Genomic DNA, 19,984 nt, shown 5'->3' with positions numbered 1-19,984 from the left:
CAAAAATGTATTTGGGGACCCATTTCTTTTTCTTTCTTTCTTTTTACTATGTATTTAATGGTGATAATGCTCCTCTTGAGACCCACCTTGGATCAGTCTGCAACTCACCAGCGGGTCCCAACCCGCTAGTAGAAAACTAGTGCTTTAATGTATTGCATTGGAATGTTTTCTCGATGTTACCACCAGAGGCCAATGTGCATTTTCACAGTGGCTCTGCACAATATTTTTGGACCCTGAAATGGTTATTCCAGAACGTAAATCAGTTCCAGGCTATGAAATTAGAAGTATGAGAAGACATGGAGAGCCCTGATATTAGCATCCAGTTATTTGGAGTTTTCCAGTTCTGGGCATCTATAATAGTGTGGGAGACTGCTAGGCAGCGGACATTTTAATAAAAATTGCTTCTGCATGGTAAGGTGATCGGAAGCTGCCATTTTCTCCTTGGGGGACAAGGAGCAGGTGGAAGAGAGAAGAAGTGGCTGTTACAATGTCAAGAAGATGAGGTCCAGGGGAAGGAATTGCGAAAGGATTCGCAAGGCTGAAATGACCCGGGGAAATCAAAGCTTGCATAGAGACAACATCAGATGATGCCATCCATTTCTCCTTCTCTCTTCTTAGGTGAATGTTTCCATGGCTGGTTGGAGCCTCTCTTATCGCGCATTGCTGAGGAACCCACTGCTGTGGTCAGTCCAGATATCACCACCATTGACTTGAACACTTTTGAGTTTTCCAAGCCAATTCAGTATGGAAAGCAGCACAGCCGGGGCAACTTCGACTGGAGCCTGACTTTTGGATGGGAGTCCATCCCTCAGCATGAGAAGCAGAGAAGGAAAGACGAGACTTATCCCATCAAGTAGGTCCATGATGAAAGCTCCTTTTTGATAGACCTTTTGATGCCACTCACTGTTAAATAAACCTCTGCGGATCACAGTGTAATCTGCTCCAAAACCCACACACTAACCGCGTAGCCCTGATAAAATTTAGTAATGTTTGTTTGGCTTCATTTGTTGGATCAATTAAAAGGTTTCTTTTTTTATTTATCCAAATGCCTCAATCAGACAGGAATGCAACTGATGTTGTGGTGGTTTAAGGCACTCACAAAAACTGCAAATGGGAGGTGTCATCTTAGAAGAGTCATGAAGTGGAAAAGGAGAGGAAAGCCTCTCCTAAAACGGTGTCTTTGCGTTGTTTGTGATGATGGGTAGAATAAGCATCCTTCTTGCTTCATTTTAGTTGTGTGAGAGCTAGCAACAGAGTTTTCCAGGCACCCTCTGTTTGGTGCTGTAATCCCACCAACTCTCTCTCTCTCTCTCTCTCTCTCTCTCTCTCTCTCTCTCTCTCTCTTTCTTTCTTTCCACCTCTTGGCTGTCCTGTAGGAGATAGGGAGAGCATGGCCAGTTGTAGTGGGTTGGTTGGACCTATTCTCCCACAAAACCCCAACTACAAAATAACAGCTAAATGATACAACACTGTAGCACTGTGAGGTTTGAGGTAATAACCGAATGTCAGAATTCAAAACTTCGAAAGTGTGTTTTTTCTTTCCTTCGGAACTAGTTTTATTCACAGGCGTTTTATTTTTCAAACAATGGTTTGATGGTGATTTGGAAAAGCCACTTTTTTCCAGTTGGTTTTTCAATAAGCCAGCTACCGTGGGATAAAAAAGTTTAAGACATTCGGCGGTGGAATTGAGCCAAAAGAAAACCAGCAATCACAGGCAGAATCAGGAGCTTCTCAGTCCTTCTTGTCCCTCCATGTATTCCAACCTATAAGTGACCTTGCAAACAAAATAGCAAAGGAATTCTGGTACGCAGAAGTGGAGTGGCTTTGAGAACAATTCGGAACATGATAAATGGGTGTGTGGGGAAAACCTCTTGCACAGATATGCAGGTTTATACCCAGTAATTCTTCTAGTGGCTGAGGCAACCTTTGGTGTAAATGACCCCTGAGATCTGGGTCAGCTGTGTTTGCACATCACTCTTAATTTTTCCAAGCACCTTATGATGAAACCTTTGTCCGGCTTGGATGCCTGCAGTTTAGTGTGGGAACAGACGCCACTGAAAAGCAATGTGTTTGAGGGTATAAAGATGAAATCATTTCTTTCTGTGCAGTGCATAGCTGTCAACCGTCCCTTATTTGGCGGGAAAGTCCCTTATCCTCGTGCCGTGTCCCGCTGCTGTCCCTTATTGATGATGTCCCTTAAATTTCCCGGGTTTCAAAGGAAACAGCTCCTCTCCCTCCCTCCCTCCCTGCCGGCCAGGGAGGAGGGAGGCTCCAACTGTGTTGCTTGGCTGTGTTGCTCACCGAATAAGGAGTCTAAGAACAACTGGGGGGTGGAGCTTGCATGCCTTGTGCCGATCAAATCGGCCGCATTGCCTGGGGACTCGCCTTTGCTCAGCGCTTCCCAGCGGAGAGGTGACAGTGGTTTTCCTTGCTGCATCCCCTTTGCTGGGTTGCTGCGCTGTGGGAACCACTGCTTGAGGTTTCGTTTGGCTGCTGGTTGACTAAAATCCCTTATTTTGGCTGCTGATCCCTTATTTTCGAGGCTGCTAGTCCCTTATTTTCAAATCTGTAAGTTGACAGCTATGGTGCAGTGGGCCCATTCATACACACAAGTCATCCTTTGATACTGCAGTCATCTAGAGATGAATTTGCATGTGGGTGCCAGGCTTGAGATGCTGGAATGAGGACCCATGGACTTCATCTCCCATCATCCCTGACTATTGGCCAAGCCAGCTGGAGCTGCTGGGAGCTGAAGTCCAACAATATAACTTTGTGTTGTAGATACCCCCTTAGCGTACCACCACCCCCGTTAGAAAAATATAAATTAATGTGATCTACCTCCTGGCGCTTCCTTGGGATATAAGGATTATAAACCACTTGGTATACTCAGAAGTTCTTTATGAGACACAATGCCAGGACTCCCCCTCCCCTTCCCTCCTTTTTGCAGTACAAAAGCCAGGATAATGAAGGCCATGACATGAAAGAGCCAAGGTTTATTCCTTTCTCTTTTCAAAGCCTGCCAGCCTCTTGTCTGTTTTGGCAGTGGGCAGCTGCAGAGTCATTAAGGTAACCAGTATCCCAACCTCTTAAAGCTCGAAATGACCTTGAATTCATCAAGTGGAAGACATTTAATACCGGCCCTCCGGCCCTTGCCATTGCACCAGCGAGACAAAACCCCTGTTCCTTTTGGCCTCAAGTACAGCTCCTCTTTGTGCAGAGGTCAGACGGGAGGCTGTTCTGCCCCCAATGAAAGGGGCTCAGGGACTCCTTTTTGTTGCTGCTGCATATTCTGAGAGGGAGAGAGGCTGGCAGCTTGGCTTGTCAGCGGCTCTTAATCTGCGCTGCTCGCCTTGGTAAGAACAGAGCTGTGTTTCAGGAGGGGCGGGGGGACCTTGTTGAAGCAAGTTTTCGACTCCGGTCTCCATTTCTCTCTTTTTTAAAAAGAAAGAAAGAAATGCCTCTTGCGAAAGGAGCAGGGCAGACTGAAAAGCTTCGTCCCCAAGTGCTCTCAAATTTGGCTTGGCAATATGCATTTATCGTAATGATACCTGAGGCTGAATGAAGGGCTTGTCTGCCTCCAAAAGGCTCTGCCTCAAAGTTCCTAGTGACTGAGCGCCATCCTAAGCACTGGGGCTGTTCCTGCTGCTTCTGATGTGATCAGCCAAGGCCTGCCTCACATTCTCCTCCTTAGCTCTCCCTCTCCTTCAACACATCTGGGCTTGGTTGCTGCTGGTTTTCTCAAGACTAAAAAGGTAAAGGGACCCCTGACCACTAGGTCCAGTCGTGACCGACTCTGGGGTTGCGGCGCTCATCTCGCTTTATTGGCCGAGGGAGCCGGCATACAGCTTCCAGGTCATGTGGCCAGCAGGACCAAGCCGCTTCTGGCAAACAAGAGCAGTGCACAGAAGCGCCGTTTCCCTTCCCGCCGGAGCGGTACCTATTTATCTACTTGCACTTTGACGCGCTTTCGAACTCCTAGGTTGGTAGGAGCTGGGACCGAGCAACGGGAGTTCACCCCGTTGCGGGGATTTGAACCGCCAACCTTCTGATCGGCAAGTCCTAGGATCTGTGGTTTAACCCACATCGCCACCCGCGTCCATTTCTCAAGAGTAGACTTATTGAAATGAAGGGACCTACGCCAGCCATGTCCATTAATTGCAGTGGGTCTGCTCTGAGCATGGCTGAAATTGGATACAACGCCATGTCTTGGGCTCTATGCACTTTTGGAAGTAAAATAAGTGTATGAAAGTTTATGCTCTTCATAGTTTCAGTTTGAATGAAAAGTTTGGAATTTCTAGGGTGGGTGGGTGTGGGTGCGCATATGTGCGGCACACCAGTCAGCTTCTACTGTTTAAAACATTTAAATCCTCAAATCTTATTTTTCAATTATTTGCATTTTCAAAAATGGGAACAGAGAGCATATTTAACCCCCTCCCCTCCCTCCCCCCTTCCCCTGTCCCACTTACAACTTTGTACCAAATACAGTAAATAAAGCTCATACCAATAACTAACTTAGTTGGTCTCTAAGCTTCTACTGGAAGGATTTTTAAAAAAAAAAATTGTTTCAGCATATATACATATTTCAGCATATATACATATACCATATGATTTCTCTTCCACACTTTTCCTGGTTCCTTTGCTTTTCCACTACTCTGCGTAATCCACAACTTTTTAATCACCCAATTTGTTCTCTATTAAATACCCTATCTATTTCAACTCTGCTAGATTTCCTCGAGACCTACTAAGCTATGTATTTGTTTATACTGATTCCTACAATATTCAATCAACTTGTCCACTCCTCACATCTATTTGACAGCAGGACTCCAAGTAAAATAGCATACGACAAAATAGCATACAACAAAAATATATTGGTTTTTAAAAGTTTGGAAGGTAGTGGTGACTGGAAAAGTTGCATGAAAAGTGCAGGGTTTTTAAAATGATTCTTCAAGGACCATGTTGGAAAATAACCCTACACACTTTGCACACTCTCCAGCCATGATTTTCTACCCAGTAATTCCTGAAGAACATTTTGGGCATCTAGATGGATTGCACTTCCTTGAGATTTACAGCAGCAGCTGTGATGGAAGCAATGGATGGGCAATGGTGTCAACTGTCCCTTCTTCTAGGCCTTTGATGTTCTCTTAGTCCTATTGACCCTTGTTCTCACATGTTCTTCTTGTTCTGTTTTATTTAATACATGTTTATTCTTCCTGTTGCATAGCTTAAAACCTGGTTTTAATACTTTCAAAATACAGTTCCAAGGATCAGATCAGCAGTCTGTAAGAGCATCAGTTGTGGGCGTAGTTAGATTTCGGGACGGCAGACTACTGGGACCTTGATATAAGCAATCATAAGCAAATGCACCTCTCAAACACATACAAAATCCATATGCATAAATTTCTTTTTTAAAAACCTAATTCAACAGAACAGCAAAAAGAAGGACCGACAGGTCACTCCTCAGAAAGCTAGCCTAAATGAATGCCCCTTGCAGAATTGCCTGAATCTTCTCTCAGAGCCTCAGGGATATTGCAAGAAAAGCCTTGGCCCCTCGCCACAGATCTGATCTCCTGTAATGATGGTCTTCTGGAGTGGGCAGAACCTGCTTGCCTGAAATTGATGCATGCAGCTCCCAGACGGTGTAAGGAACAAGTCTATATACCCTAAAGATCAAACTAGGAATTTCAGAGAGGATCTTGAGCACTGATTGATGCTGAAGTTTCCCTTTCGCTAAGTATTTCTCTTGCTGGGATTTGAATAACATCCTCACAATTCTCCCTTTTTGCAGGACTCCCACATTTGCCGGCGGACTCTTTGCCATTTCCAAGTCCTATTTTGAGCACATCGGCTCTTACGATGATCAGATGGAAATCTGGGGTGGGGAAAACGTGGAGATGTCCTTTCGGGTAAGAAGGAAAGGTACAATATCCTAATTGCAGTACAGCTATGGCTGGCCCGGCATATTTTCCAACTATACCAAATTTGCAGCACAGGGAAGCATTCATTCATCAATCAATCAACCAACCAACCAATCAATCAATCAATCAATCACCAGCTCTCCAACAAGGCAATCCCAGGGAGAGGATGAGAAATAACATTCCATCGTTTGCTTTGTAATGTGTTGCCATTAGGGTTGGGTTGTCTTGCTGCTTTAAAGGGAAAAAAATCAAAACTAAAGGATTGTGACGTGAGCAAGTCTCGTCTCCCCCTGGGCTCACTTCCCTCCCCTGGAGTGTCTTTTTTCAGGTTTCAATTAACCATAATTTAACATTGCGCCCAAACCCTAAACCTGTGGTTGATGATACCTGTGATTTGTTGAAATAAGCCAGCTTCATAAACCACAGTTTCAAAGTTGGCTTGTTTCAAATAAACCATAGTTAAGATTAATCATTGTTTGTCGGACTTGGATGGCACAGGGAAGGTGTAGTTAACCAAAGCTGGAAGCAAAATCTTCCAGACTCTTCCTCCATGGAGAAAAAGGGGTGGGGAAGAGAGGGTCGTTCCTGTTGCGATAAAACATGCATCCTGCATAAGTAGCAGTTCTAACCATGTATATAGCTTCAATTTCTATTGATAAAGGATATGTTCAAGCAGCAATGTGGTTCTGAATTTGCTCACAGCAAGTGTGACAACTACACATTATTGAAAGAGTTATGCTCCCTTAGAATTACTAGGAAAATGTAAGAAAATCTGGGATAAATCTACAGATTAGATATGGGTATATAAAGTAAAGGAAATAACTGAAATACTTTTAAAGGAGGAGAAGTGTGTTTTCTTTCATTATTGCAATGAAAAGCTTTAGTGGATCACGTGGGTGCTCTTTATGGTGGTTTTACGAGCATAAATGTTAATTTTCAAAAGGGCCCTGTCTGAAAAGCAGCTTTCGAAGGCTAAAAGCTGTTTGGAGTGCCACCCTGTGGCTGCAAGGAAAATCAGGAGTGGGTATAGAAGTTTCTTAGAGAGCCAGGGATCTCCTGTCCAGGACTGCCAATGCACACCCACAGAAATGCCTGGTCGTGCCTTCAGTGTTATACTCAGGTCTATAATGTGCCCAAAGCCAACTAGCAGAAGGGAGCAAGTAGCTGCAACATGTTCTGTTGCAGCGACATTAAGCATGGTTGCAGCTGCTTATATCACCCTAGTGATGTTCACCCATCCCTGGTTGCTAGCTAGACAAATCTCAAAGTAGCAAAGTCCAGATTACCTCTAAGTAGGTCCCAAGGTAGGGCCTAGTTTCATCTGTACCAGATTGGAATGCGTGCTTTGGGGTATAAGGAATCCTTGGGTTGGTGAAGAGGCCCTTTAGCTCCTCACTGGGGTCACCAGCTCTGGGTGTGGGGCCTAGGCTCCTTTGAAGGGGCTGATGGGGAAGAGGATGATCTCGGGATTTCTGCTCCTCAGACTCTGGTGCTGTTGGAGCTCTCTGAATCTTGCTGACAGGACCTTTCTGTACCTGAATCTCAGCATTCATGGTCGTGACGCAAGGGAAGATGATATGTGAAACGCATAATTTGTGTTTCAATTTGCTAATTTGTTTTTTTGTATAATTTTTATTTTTTCTATTTTGCATTTTAGAATATTCATTTGAACAACCTTAAAATATCAATGACTTCCCTTCTTCTCCTTCCATTGTTCAATTTGCATGCCATAGATCCCTGCATATTTTACATAAACTAAACCATTCAGTATCCCATTATTACATCCATCAAAACTTATTTACACTGTTGAATATATCTTAATGCTGCCAGCATTTTCAAATGTACACAACTTTCACTCATATATTCAGTAAACATTTTCCAATCTTCTTTAAATGTATATTCTTCTTGTGCTCTTATTCTGTAACTTAAGTCTGCCAGCTGCGTGTATTCCATCAGTTTAAGTTGCCATTCTTCTTCAGTTGGGACCTCACTCGTTTTCCAATTTAGGGCCAACAAAACACGGGCAGAAGTAGTGGCACACATAAATAGCCTTTTTTGACTCCTGGGAATTTCCATCTGAATTATTCCCAACAAAAAGGATTTCTGTGTTGTTGTTTTTTGGCGGGAGTACTTTTAAACACTTTTTCAATTCATTACAAATTATTTCCCAATACTCTTTTACCCTTTTACAAGTCCACCACATATGACAGAACAAATGATAGCTTGCTTTTTAAAGTTGTGATGAGGAACCTGTGGACCTCCAGATATTTAACTCTGATTCCCATCACTCCTGACCATTTGGGACTCACACAAGAGTTGGTGGACTCCCCTTCTTTAGAGGACTTTAAGCAGAGGTTGGATAGCCATCTGTCATGTTGAGATTCCTTCAATGCATGGGGTTGGAGTAGATGACCCCGGGGTCCCTTCCAACTCCACAATTCAATGATTTGATGACTAGCGGGAGTTGACCAGTGTCCGGAAGGCTACTGGTTCCCCATTACTGCTCTAAACAACAGCAGCTTTGGTGCCTGGACTTTCAAGCATGGTACAGAGCGAGAGAGGTAGTGTCAAACATTTTCTCCATGCTACCGTTCCAAAGCTGCTATTTCAGTGTAGACAATACTAAAGTAGATGGACCAGTGCCATATAAGGCAGCTTCCTAATGATTGTGATGCTGATTCTCTGCCTTAAAGAAGAGAAAGGCATAAAAGATCGCCACAGATTTCACACCTTGGCCCAGGCAGGCTCAAATTCTTTACTTAAGGCTTTCTGTTGGCATGGGGGGCATATCTTTTCTGCAGGTTTGGCAGTGTGGTGGCCAGCTGGAGATCATCCCCTGCTCCGTGGTTGGCCACGTGTTCCGTTCCAAGAGTCCCCACACCTTCCCCAAAGGAACTCAAGTCATCTCCAGGAACCAGGTGCGTCTGGCGGAAGTCTGGATGGACGACTACAAGGAGATCTTCTACAGAAGGAACCAGCAGGCCTCCCAGATGGCTAGAGAGGTATGTAAGCCAATTTCCCCTAAAGGTCACTCTGAAGGATCAGGAGCGCCCATCCCTTGTTTTCAAGCATGTATTTAGAGCAGCCTTCCTCGGTTTTTGGACTGCAAGTTCCATCAGCCCCAGCTAGCAGAGTCTATGATCGGGGTTGATGGGCGCTGGAGTCCAAACATCTTGAGGACAACAGTTTGGGGAGGTCTGATTCAGAGTTGTTGCATAGCGTCTTCTCATTTCTGTATGTAGAGCTGATTCAGCTGTAGGGAGCCTCACCAAGGCAGGAAAAAGCACTGTACAGTGGACGCTCGGGTTGCGAACGTGATCCGTGCAGGAAGCACGTTCGCAACCCACAGCACCACATCTGCACACACGCGAGTTGCGATTCAGCACTTCTACACATGCGCAAAGCACGATTTAGCGCATGTGCAAGCACTGAAACCCGGAAGTAACCTGTTCCAGTACTTTCGGGTGCATGGTGCGCAACCCGAAATTGTGCAACCTAAAGCGTCTGTAACCCAAGGTATGTCTGCATGGGCATTTCATAGAAGCATAGAATTGTAGAGGTGGAAGGGACCCCAAGGGTCATCTAGTCCAACCCCCTACAATACAGGAACCTCAGCAAAAGCATCCATGACAGCTGGCCATCCAACCTTTGCTTAAAAAACCTCCAAGGAAGGAGAGTCCAACCTCTCAAGGAAGACCGTTCCACTGTTTCAGCGGTTGGGTGACTGAGACTTGCCCCTCTCTCACCTCTGGAGTGCCCAGCCATAGGCTGGGGAGCAGGGAGAGATCTGCTGGGGCCTTGCCAGGTCGTGGCAGTTGGAGGCAACTTACCCTCAAGAACCTCCAGAAGTCTAGAAAGGAAAGGAGCGTGGGGCCCTTCTAAGCCTTTGCAGACTAAGCAGTGGCATAGTGTGGGGGGTGCAGGGGGGCCGGCCGCACCGGGCACAACATCTGGGGAGGGCGCGCTCACACTCGCAGCTCTCTGCCCCCTGCTAAAATCCCCGGGTTAGGGGGCGCAAATTACTTGCCTTGCCCCGGGTGCTGACAACCCACGCTACGCCACTGAGACTAAGCCTGGATGCAGCTCCCAGGGCTGAGGCCTATCTTGGATTTAAGCTCACATCCTGGGCCGTCCTACCCATAGGTGCTAGGGTGCGGGGCACCCGGGCGCTGGGCTCTCGGGCGCCAGGCCAAGAGTCCAGGGGCCGAGAGTTGAGTCCGGGGAAGAGCCTGCCCATCGGTCAGAGCTCCGCGGTGGGCTCTTCTCCTGCGGCCAGCTCTGCGCTGCGAGTTCGGACGAGACCGAACCAGCGAGACGCCAGCCGGCTCCGTCCTCCTGCATGCCTGGGATTGGGCAACTGGGGGGGCGTGGCGGATCTTTCCACCCCAGCGCCGCATATGCTTAAGACAGCTCTTCTCGCATCTTAAGCCATGGGTAGGCAAGCTAAGGCCCAGGGGCCGGATGCGGCCCAATCGCCTTCTAAATCTGTCCCACGGACGGTCCAGGAATCAGCGTGTTTTTACATGAGTAGAATGTGTCCTTTTATTTAAAATGCATCTCTGGGTTATTTGAGGGGCATAGGAATTAGTTCATTTTTTCCCAAAAAATATAGTCCGGCCCCCCACAAGGTCCGAAGGACAGTGGACCGGCCCCCTGCTGAAAACGTTTGCTGACCGCTGTCTTGAGCAAATAAAAAAATTAAGTAAGGAATTGTTTGTTTTCATAATGGGCAGTGATAGTGTCTCCTTTTTATGAAGTGATACTTTAAAAACAAACAAACCATGCTGTGCCTTGTCAGAAAACGTATGGAGACCTCGCTGAGAGGCTTGAGCTGAAGGAGCGGTTACATTGCAAGAACTTCACCTGGTACCTACAGACCATTTATCCCGAGATCTTCATCCCAGACCTTACGCCTGCGTTTTACGGAGCTGTAAGTGTGGGTTTGGGGTGTTCATTGCATGAGAGAGTTCTTTCTGGGTCACAGCAAAGGAGCATCTAGCCTTGCCTTCTACATCCAACCGCGTTCCGCCAGATGCCTCAGGAAGAAACACCCCAAATTTTCCACTTGGCCCTTTCTTGGTTCATAATATATTCTGCAATGAGGACTGGCTCAGAATGCCAGTACCTGGTCCAGATTCGGATTGAGAATATATGTAGGGGGAAGTGGGGCAGATTGATACAGAAAAATTCAATCTCATATTTTATGTAACAAAAATGAGTCAAATAATTATTTATTTTTTTTGCTTGATGCATGGCATAACTAATCAGTGTTATAATAGCAATCAAAAGAACCATTAAAGTTAGAAGATAATGAGAATATAATGACTTCAGTAAAAAAAAATGGGGTTTGTATCGTTCTGTCCCACCGATGGGGCACTTTGATACAAAGCATAAATTGTATGAGAATAGTAATTATTTGCAAAAATTTAATGAAAAAACATTTTTTATTGTGAGAGATCATAATCAGCCTTACAATTTGCTACTTAAAATTTAAATTACGTATCAAAACTAACAGTGTTTCACACATATCATAGACTTTATGGCAGGTTTTCTTAACGAAACATCAAAACTTACATTAATCTCTCCTCAAACACCTATCCATTAAAAAAAACTTTGGAAAAACTTAAAAAGTATAAGAACTCACATTAGGTAGTTCAAAAAATAGTAATTTAAACAAAATGCTTATAAAAAATAAGATAATTACTTAACGTTTAGCTTCTATTTCACATTATATCCACTTAAGTCAATAGAAAAAGTACAAAGAGATGATGTTTGACAAACATACAAGGTCCTGGTTTTTTCCTGAGATATGACACTTGATAATCGGTCATATTATATTTAGAAATGACTTTGGCCATGTAGTAAACAACAGTTTTTTTCTTTTCAAATTTAATGAGTTTAGAGATTTCATGCAAACTTGTATATTGGGGCACTATTGTACACTAGTGGGGCACTTTAATATGTATCAATGTGCCCCGTGTCTTAGTGTATCAAAGTGCCCCAGTGGACATATTTTTTAAAAAAAACCACACCTAACAATTATTAATAAAACCACTGAACTTATTTAAAAATCACGTGTAATCCTGACTACTGAGTGCAATAACTTACCTTTGGGTATTTTTAAATCGTAACTAAACGACATAAAACAGCGTTGGAACACTTTTACATTTCACGTAATTTTTTATTTGACCGTGCTAAAAACATACCTACTCTTGTCAAATGCCAACGGCTAACTGGCGGGCGGCGCAGTCGCAACTGTTGTACTCACACATGTATAGACACGTTTTAGTGATGTCGCAACACAAATAACATTTCTCGATATTGAAATATTGTTGGTGCATCAATGTGCCCCGCTTCCCCCTATGTTCCAAATCCAGATGGTAGGCCTGTAAAACCTACATGTATAAACATTTAAAATTGCTTGTGTATTTCCAATCTTCCATCCCACTCCAATGTGACTAAGAGTGAAACTCCGGGAATAGGTTTGATTCTCCACCAAGTGAAAATGATGCATGTCTTCACACATCGACTCATATCTTTTGTCCCGTGCTTTCCAAGCACAACGCCATGCTTTAAAGCTGAAGCACAACAAAGGGCACTTCAGGTTTCCCCCAGATTGCCATTTGCTACGATTCAGCAGGTTTTGGGGGGAAGTGCCAAGGCAGGAGGGGGGACCACTTGGACACAGAGCTTTAAAGAAGGGACCTATGCAGCAGAAAAGGAAATCTGGATGCGTCTTTTATTCGCTGCCCTTTGGCTTTGCTACAGAAAGCAAACCCTTCATTAACCAGCCTTCAAAAGCTTTAATTTTTGCTTTGTCAATCTGTACTTCTCAGCTTAAGGGACGCAGGTGGCGCTGTGGGTTAAACCACAGAGCCTAGGACTTGCCATTCAGAAGGTCGGCAGTTCGAATCCCCGCAACGGGGTGAGCTCCCGTTGCTCGGTCCCTGCTCCTGCCAACCTAGCACTTCGAAAGCACGTCCAAGTGCAAGTAGATAATTAGGTACCGCTCTGGCGGGAAGGTAAACGGCATTTCCGTGCGATGCTCTGGTTCGCCAGAAGCGGCTTAGTCATGCTGGCCACATGACCCGGAAGCTGTATGCCGGCTCCCTTGGCCAATAAAGCAAGATGAACGCCGCAACCCCAGAGTCGGTCACAACTGGACCTAATGGTCAGGGGTCCCTTTACCTTTACCTTTACCTTTACCTTTACTTCTCAGCTTATGAACTCTTGACTCCTTCCTTCCCTCCAGTAGCGGAGCATATGCCTGCGCTGCCCAGAGCGGGCGTGCTCCCGAGGGGTGTGTGGTGCGGTGCGGTGTGTGCCCTCCCAGGCACGGAATAGCCGCTCAGAGGCCCTGCAGCTGGGGATGGAGCGAGCCGCCCATGGCGAACATTCGCCGCGCCACCTGCCCGCAACTCCCAAGCCTCCCCCAGTCTGTCAAAATGAAGGGGGAAGGTGGGAACGGCGCCGGCAAAGCGGCGCAGCTCCCCCTCTTACCTCGATGGCTCGGGGTAAGCTTGGGAGTCACGGGCAGTTGGCGCACCGAATGTCACCCCCCTCAGTGAGGGTACTCCCGGGGTGCTCCGCCCCCACCGCCTCCCTTCCTAAGCCCCTGCTTTTCTCCCTCCCTCCCTCCGTCATTTCTACTAAGGAACCAGTCTAATGGCCTTCACTGTCTTCAGAACTTAGAATATTCTGATTTGAAACCTAGTGGGAAGGTTTTTTGAAAAAGGGTGTATATATTGCAAAGGAGTGGTACAGTTTTTGTTTCTTGAGCAGGAACTAGGTATGCTAGTAGCTAGAAATGGAAGATAAGTTAGATATAGTTGCTTTGAGAGAGGTGGGAGGTTAGTTGGGCTGAAGGGGGGGAATTCGGGGCTGCACACTGCATACAGAAAGCACCTAGGTACTGCTTCTGGCTGTAGATGGACCCCTGACAGTGTTGGGTTGTTTTCAGATTAGAAATGAGGGTGCCAAACGCTGCCTGGATGTTGGAGAGAACAACCATGGAGGGAAGCCGCTCATCATGTACCCCTGCCATGGGATGGGAGGCAATCAGGTATGGAATTCGTGAGAAAAGTCCGGTCTTAGGGTGGAATCCAGCAAAACACTCCCATTTGTGCAATGAGACTTCCACTCCTTCTCCTCTCTTCTCATGCCCTTTCCCAACCCTTCCGGGGAACTGGAAAAAACCTCAGAACAGGTTTAGTAGAACACAGGGAAAGATGGAGATGGAGGGGATGTTCCACTGCGTAGCCAAAAGTCCTTGTGTGAATGGAACTGCTTCATTGGACAGCACCCCATGTCTCTTCTCATGTCTGAGCACGCACCACAGGGCTATGATTTCAGGCGCTGCAGTCTGGAAGTTTTGTGCTGCCCTGATTTCGGGCAAACAAGTGCTTCTGTAGAGATTATTCTGGACTGTCTGAACTACTTGCAACTTTCCTAGTATAAGAGCATACCCACATTTCCCCCCTAGGTTTCCAATTTAAAACAGGGAAAAAAGAACACTGCATTAATCAAAATACACCTTCTACAGTCATACCTTGGATCTTGAATGCTTAGTAGCTGAACAATTCGGCTCCTGAACGTTGCAAACCCAGAAGCAGGTGTGCTGGTTTGCGAATGTTTTTCGGAAGCCAAATTTCCAACGTGGCTCCCATGGCTTTTGATTGAGTTCAGGAAGTTCCTGCAGTCAACTGGAAGCCGCGCCTTGGTTTTCGAATGGTTCCGGGTGTCGAACAGATTAAGTTCGACAACCAAGGTACAACTGTATAGACTTGTTCCCCAAGTCTGGAAAGGGATTGCCTACCCCTTTGTTTTGGATCCACGTTTTCTTGAAGTGTAAAAATAAACCGCTCTACCCCAGAACAAAGCAAAAGCCTGACTCCTCTCAGTTGCTTTCTGATGAGGAAGGCCTCTTAGTAACTCCCCGGTGGCTGTTCTTTTGTGTGTCGTTCTCAGTACTTTGAATACACATCCCAGCGAGACCTGCGGCACAACATTGGCAAGCAGCTCTGCCTCCGTTCCAAGATGGGACCCGTGGAACTGGGAGACTGTCACTATACAGGGAAGCACTCCCGGGTGCCGGAAAATGAAGAATGGGAACTGACTAATGTGAGTGCTTTAAGTTATAGATATAGTAGATTTCAGAGCGGCATGCTTTTCTCTTGCTCTCGGAACCCCTGTTTTTGCCCCCCATCAGTCGTCCACTGCTTGCCAGACAGACATTCCTTGCTGCTATGGCTACAGCCTGGCCTGGCCGAAGTACATAATGGGCAGTTCTATTCTGTCATTTTTTCTGGAGAGCAAGGAGTTCCTTCTGAAAGCAGCCACTGAGTGTGGGCTTGGGGTGTGCTGTAATGAGAAGTTGCAGCAGCCACCACAAAGGAGGATCTGACGATCCCTCTTGACATTGTGGGAGCCACTCACCCCCACTACTTTGAAGGGGAAATGGGGAAGTGAGAGAACTCCATTTTCACAACGCTATTTGTTTGCTGGGTTGTTACATGTTTCTCTAGCACAGGCATAGGCAAACTTGGCCCCCCAGATGTTTTGGAACTACAATTCCCATCATCCCTGACCACTGATCCTGTTAGCTAGGGATGATGGGAGTCCCAAAACATCTGGAGGGCCGAGTTTGCCTATGCCTGCTCTAGCACCTGGTCTGGTGATGGTCTCAAAAAAAAAAGTCATTCTAAAAATTCATGGAGGGGCAAGTCTCTCAATGACTAACTAGTATTTATTTATTCCATTTATATCCTGTCCTTCCTCCCCAGGGAGCCCACGAGAGCCAAATGAGCTTAGCTAAATAAGCACGGATGCTTAATAACCTGTCTGAAAATGGTTGATGCCAAAGACAGGGTTTTAATCTCTCTTTAAACAATAGGGCTGTGATGAAAAACACTGGAATTAAAATGTTTCTGGATTTTGTTTCTTGGAGGGGGCTAGTGAGTCTACAGGACCCCAACAGGGTAATTTTGTTTGTGGGGTGGCCATATTCACAGTATTTTGGCAGCGGCGAGTTATGCTGCTAAGGATTAGGAGAAACTTTTCAAAAAATAAAAAATAAACTTCCAGAATTGGGGAAAATGTCAAATGAGCGACAATTCTTCCCCACCAACATGTTTTTGGGATATTCTGCTCTTCAGGAGTGTGCAGGAAGCTGTAGCCACTCTCTGACCACCCAGAAGAACTCCTGCCTTGTCCCCTGGCTGCTGCTATCCATGGTAGCAGCAACAAGAGTTAACATTTTCCTTGTTAATGGCCATTTGCCATAAACAACAACAACAAAAACCTGACTTGAGTAGCGGATATTTTCCCCACCTTCAGTCAGGAGGGGAGAGGATGCTTTTGCTATGGTATGTGCACCTCCCTTACTTCAGAAACACTGCAAATATTTCCCCTCCACCACCCCCAAAACCAATGAACTTTGTCCCCGGCAAATACCAGACAAATTTCAAGAGGGGCATTTGGTGCTGCCCCAAAGAATTGCATATTCCTAGAGTGCTGGACTTCCTTGGAAGCCTTGGGAGCTATAGGTAAAAAGGTAAAGGGACCCCTAACTGTTAGGTCCAGTCATGGACGACTCTGGGGTTGCGGCGCTCATCTCGCTTTATTGGCCAAGGGAGCCAGCATACAGCTTCCGGGTCATGTGGCCAGCATGACTAAGCCGCTTCTGGCGAACCAGAGCAGCGCACGGAAACGCCGTTTACCTTCCCGCTGGAGTGGTACCTATTTATCTACTTGCACTTTGACGTGCTTTCGAACTGCTAGGTGGGCAGGAGGAGGGACCGAGCAACGAGAGCTCACCCCGTCGCGGGGATTCGAACTGCCGACCTTCTGATCGGCAAGCCCTAGGCTCTGTGATTTAACCCACCTTGAGCTATAGGTACAGAGGTATAATATCCATATATCACACTCTGTGAGGATACAGGGAAAATCTATCAGCTTTGTGTTCTCCTTTTCTAATTGCTCATAGGAATCTCTCCTACTTCTCTTAGGGATAGAATACTGGGCTTGGATGGACTTTGGAGTGATCTAAGGCAATGCTCTTCAATTTCTTCTTTTTTTAGGATCACCTCCTTAAAAATGTGGCATCTAACAAATGTCTGTCTGCAAGGGGAGAGCATCCTTCCATGGCTTCCTGCAACTCTGCAGATCCCCATCAGCTTTGGTACTTCAGCTAAGCAATCCTGGCAAGGACCACAAAGCCTGTTGCCAAGGTCCTCTTGTGAAAGTTTCTGTTCTCTTAACTCCACTACCAAGAAGACAGAGGACAAGTTCAGAGAAAGAAGGGAACCCAGTCAAATATGCTGCGTAATCACACTTGACTTACAAAACACTTTTGTGCCTTTGTGGGATGGGATGGTCAAAGAGGACACAGCAAACCTTGGTGTATCTTTAGTTCTTTTTAATTAAGTAAAATTCCAAGCTGGTGAGTTTCCCCTTTAGAGTACCATAAGTATTGTTAATCAAAGCTCCATATTGTGAGACGGACAACAATGGTGGTTTTATTTTGCAGTAGATTTAAGGGGGGGGGGCGTTGATAGGATGTAAAATATTTTTTTCCTCTTAACTTTTGTATGCTGTGAGGTGCGTAGGAAGTAGCAGCTTGCGGAAGTGCAGAGCCTGTCCTAAGAAATAGTTTACCTGTGGGATAGTTTAGAAAATAACTGATGCCAAAGATGACTTTAAACTCTGTTACATAGGAAAAGCATCTTCTGACCACACGGAGACTGTGGAAGGAGAAACTGCATTGTACAGACTTTGGGGGGACATTTCTAAGAGTTTCTCAGCTATGTTTCCCCCCCCCCCAAAGATCTTGCACACAGATGCCGGTGGGCAGTGCAGAAACTGTTGCCCCCCCCCCCAAGTTTCAGTAGGTTAGGACTGCATTTTACAATAGTGTAACACTGGAGTGTGGTATTGTTTTGTGGCTGAAATTTTCACCTCTTTGCACAGCCCGTTGCCAGTGCCTTACCTCGTCAGGCCTCTCACCATCGTGCTGCAAATAAGTCCCTTCCTCTCTTTTTTAAAGCATCCTCAAGGCAGCTTTATCCCTTTACCAAAGAGGGGAGATGTACTCCCTGGACCTCAAAGGAATGATGGAAGGGTAGCATTTTTGCTAGGCCCTTCCTTATGACTCCCAACGTCAGGGACCTGGTGTGCCTTTCTGATCGCTGCAATCCAGACCTCCAGAGGCCTTTGACATGAACTTGACCCCCCCACACACACCTGTTTGTGTAGCCTGCACGGTTTGACAACTTCCTGATCCTCTCATGACCTTGATTGTACACTGCGATGCCTTAGAGCAAGGAAAGCTGCTAATGTGCCTATATTTTTTAAGACCAGATGGAGAAGCTGCTTGCTTTGAGGGAACGGATGCTGCAGAAGTCTGCAGAATCACCTTCATGGATGGGATTGTAGAGACTACCCAACAGGGAATGAGTGTGTGCGTGCCTGTCTTTACAAAAACACCTGCTGAAGTAAATTAGTACATGATATACTGCTAGTTGCAGTTGCCTGATGGAGCAAATCTCTGTTTTCCTCATTTGTTTTGTATGCTGTTAAGAAAAATAGCTTATTTGTTTTGGGGATGTCACTGGAGGTGGGGATTTTTATTTTTTTCCAAATGCAAGCCCAAGATGCTGTTCAGCCACAAAGAGCAGCTTCGTCGTGAATTCACAATGAGCCTCTTCTTACCCATAGCTTGATTAGCTATTGCACTGTCCATTTAATGCAAAGTGTAGAGGTGAATTTGAAGGAAAATGTACCTCCAGAACATCCTAAGAATTGGGTGTTTTTGAGCACACTACACTTTAAAAGCCGTTTGTTTATGGGGTTTTTTGAAGAAAGACCAAAGGTGCTGTCTGTTTCCCTAATTTTTGAATGCAGAAGGTGACATTGGTTTTCCCATTGTGTTCATTTCCAGGAAGGCTTTAGCTGAAAGGCAAAGACCTGCCTTGGGTAAATTTCCAACTGGAAATAATAAAACTTAAAATTCTATTTTACAAGAGAACCTTGTCTGACTTTGCTTACTTTCAAATAGGAGGCTAATGTTGGAAGCTGCTTTTGAGAAAAATATTAGCTTCAAGTCTTCCATTTGATCAGTCCTCATGTTTTAAGTGTATTCTGTATAAATATGTTGGACTCCAAAATTTATATATATATATACACACACACACACACACACACACACATATATATATATATATATATTATATTTTATATATATATATATATATATATATATATATATATATATAGGCTGGGTATATCAGACCCCATGGAAGTTGGGTGTTGCTCCCTTACTGCCACACAACGAACTTTTTAATTGCTTCTGAGTATTTCATATCTTGAGTCAAACATTGGAGGATATTTATACATAAGCCACTGGGGTCTGTGGAGAGATTCCAAATTGGCAACCATTTTCCTGCCCTTTTATCTCCAGAACCATTAATTTTCATGCGGTTGTCAGCGACCACAACATTTATCAGCAAAAGGGCACAGAACAATATATGTGTGGGACGTATCTCCATACATCCAAATAGGAACAGCAGCAATGAAGCTGCAAAGTAAGTGTTGTTCTGGAAATACTGCCCAGTCACATAATTTTGCACCACTAAACAACAGAGTTCACATAATGTCTGGGATCCATAAAGCTGGTTTAGGCACACCCAAGAGTTTGGGCAGGCCCTGGGGATTTCAAATTTATTTTTTTATTTATTGGAACAGCAAGCTGAAATGGTTCTGAAAGGTCTGCTTTCTGAAAGATCCTTCGTTTCCAAAACCAATTAGCCATATGGTGTGTCTTTCTGAACTGCCCATGGGGGATTGGTAGCAAGTAGGATCAGATTAGTGATGTATGGAAGTGAGAGCTGGACCATAAAGAATCGCCGAAGAATTGATGCTTTTGAATTATGGTGCTGGAGGAGACTCTTGAGAGTCCCGTGGACTGCAAGAAGATCAAACCTCTCCATTCTGAAGGAAATCAGCCCTGACTGCTCACTGGAAGGACATACAGTGGTACCTCGGGTTAAGTACTTAATTTGTTCCCGAGGTCC

The 19,984-nt window shown here is 45.3% G+C and overlaps 1 protein-coding gene and 1 long non-coding RNA gene across 4 annotated transcripts in view; one reads left to right on the top strand and one right to left on the bottom strand.

Moving 5' to 3' along the window:
- GALNT6 (polypeptide N-acetylgalactosaminyltransferase 6) overlaps positions 1 to 18,939 on the top strand; it is a 61,622-nt gene extending 42,683 nt beyond the window's left edge. For all 3 annotated transcript variants that reach the window (XM_083599258.1, XM_083599257.1, XM_083599259.1), the window contains exons 5-11: positions 619 to 853; positions 5,786 to 5,903; positions 8,717 to 8,917; positions 10,714 to 10,845; positions 13,876 to 13,977; positions 14,883 to 15,035; positions 16,994 to 18,939. In XM_083599258.1, coding sequence (XP_083455384.1) covers positions 619 to 853; positions 5,786 to 5,903; positions 8,717 to 8,917; positions 10,714 to 10,845; positions 13,876 to 13,977; positions 14,883 to 15,035; positions 16,994 to 17,107 — 1,055 coding nt within the window. In that variant the 3' untranslated portion in view covers positions 17,108 to 18,939. The remainder of the gene's footprint in view (positions 1 to 618; positions 854 to 5,785; positions 5,904 to 8,716; positions 8,918 to 10,713; positions 10,846 to 13,875; positions 13,978 to 14,882; positions 15,036 to 16,993) is intronic.
- LOC310756043 lies at positions 4,560 to 5,817 on the bottom strand. Its single transcript, XR_014544679.1, has 2 exons — positions 5,768 to 5,817; positions 4,560 to 5,277 (listed from the first exon to the last, which is right to left on the bottom strand). It is a non-coding gene; the product is annotated as an uncharacterized lncRNA (long non-coding RNA).
- Positions 18,940 to 19,984: the final 1,045 nt, after the last annotated feature.

Source organism: Podarcis filfolensis (assembly GCF_964270895.1).
Source record: "Podarcis filfolensis genome assembly, chromosome: 2".
Classification (NCBI taxonomy): Eukaryota; Metazoa; Chordata; class Lepidosauria; order Squamata; family Lacertidae; genus Podarcis; species Podarcis filfolensis.
The sequence above is the reverse complement of the archived record's forward strand: the minus strand, read 5'-3'. Positions and strand labels throughout refer to the sequence as shown.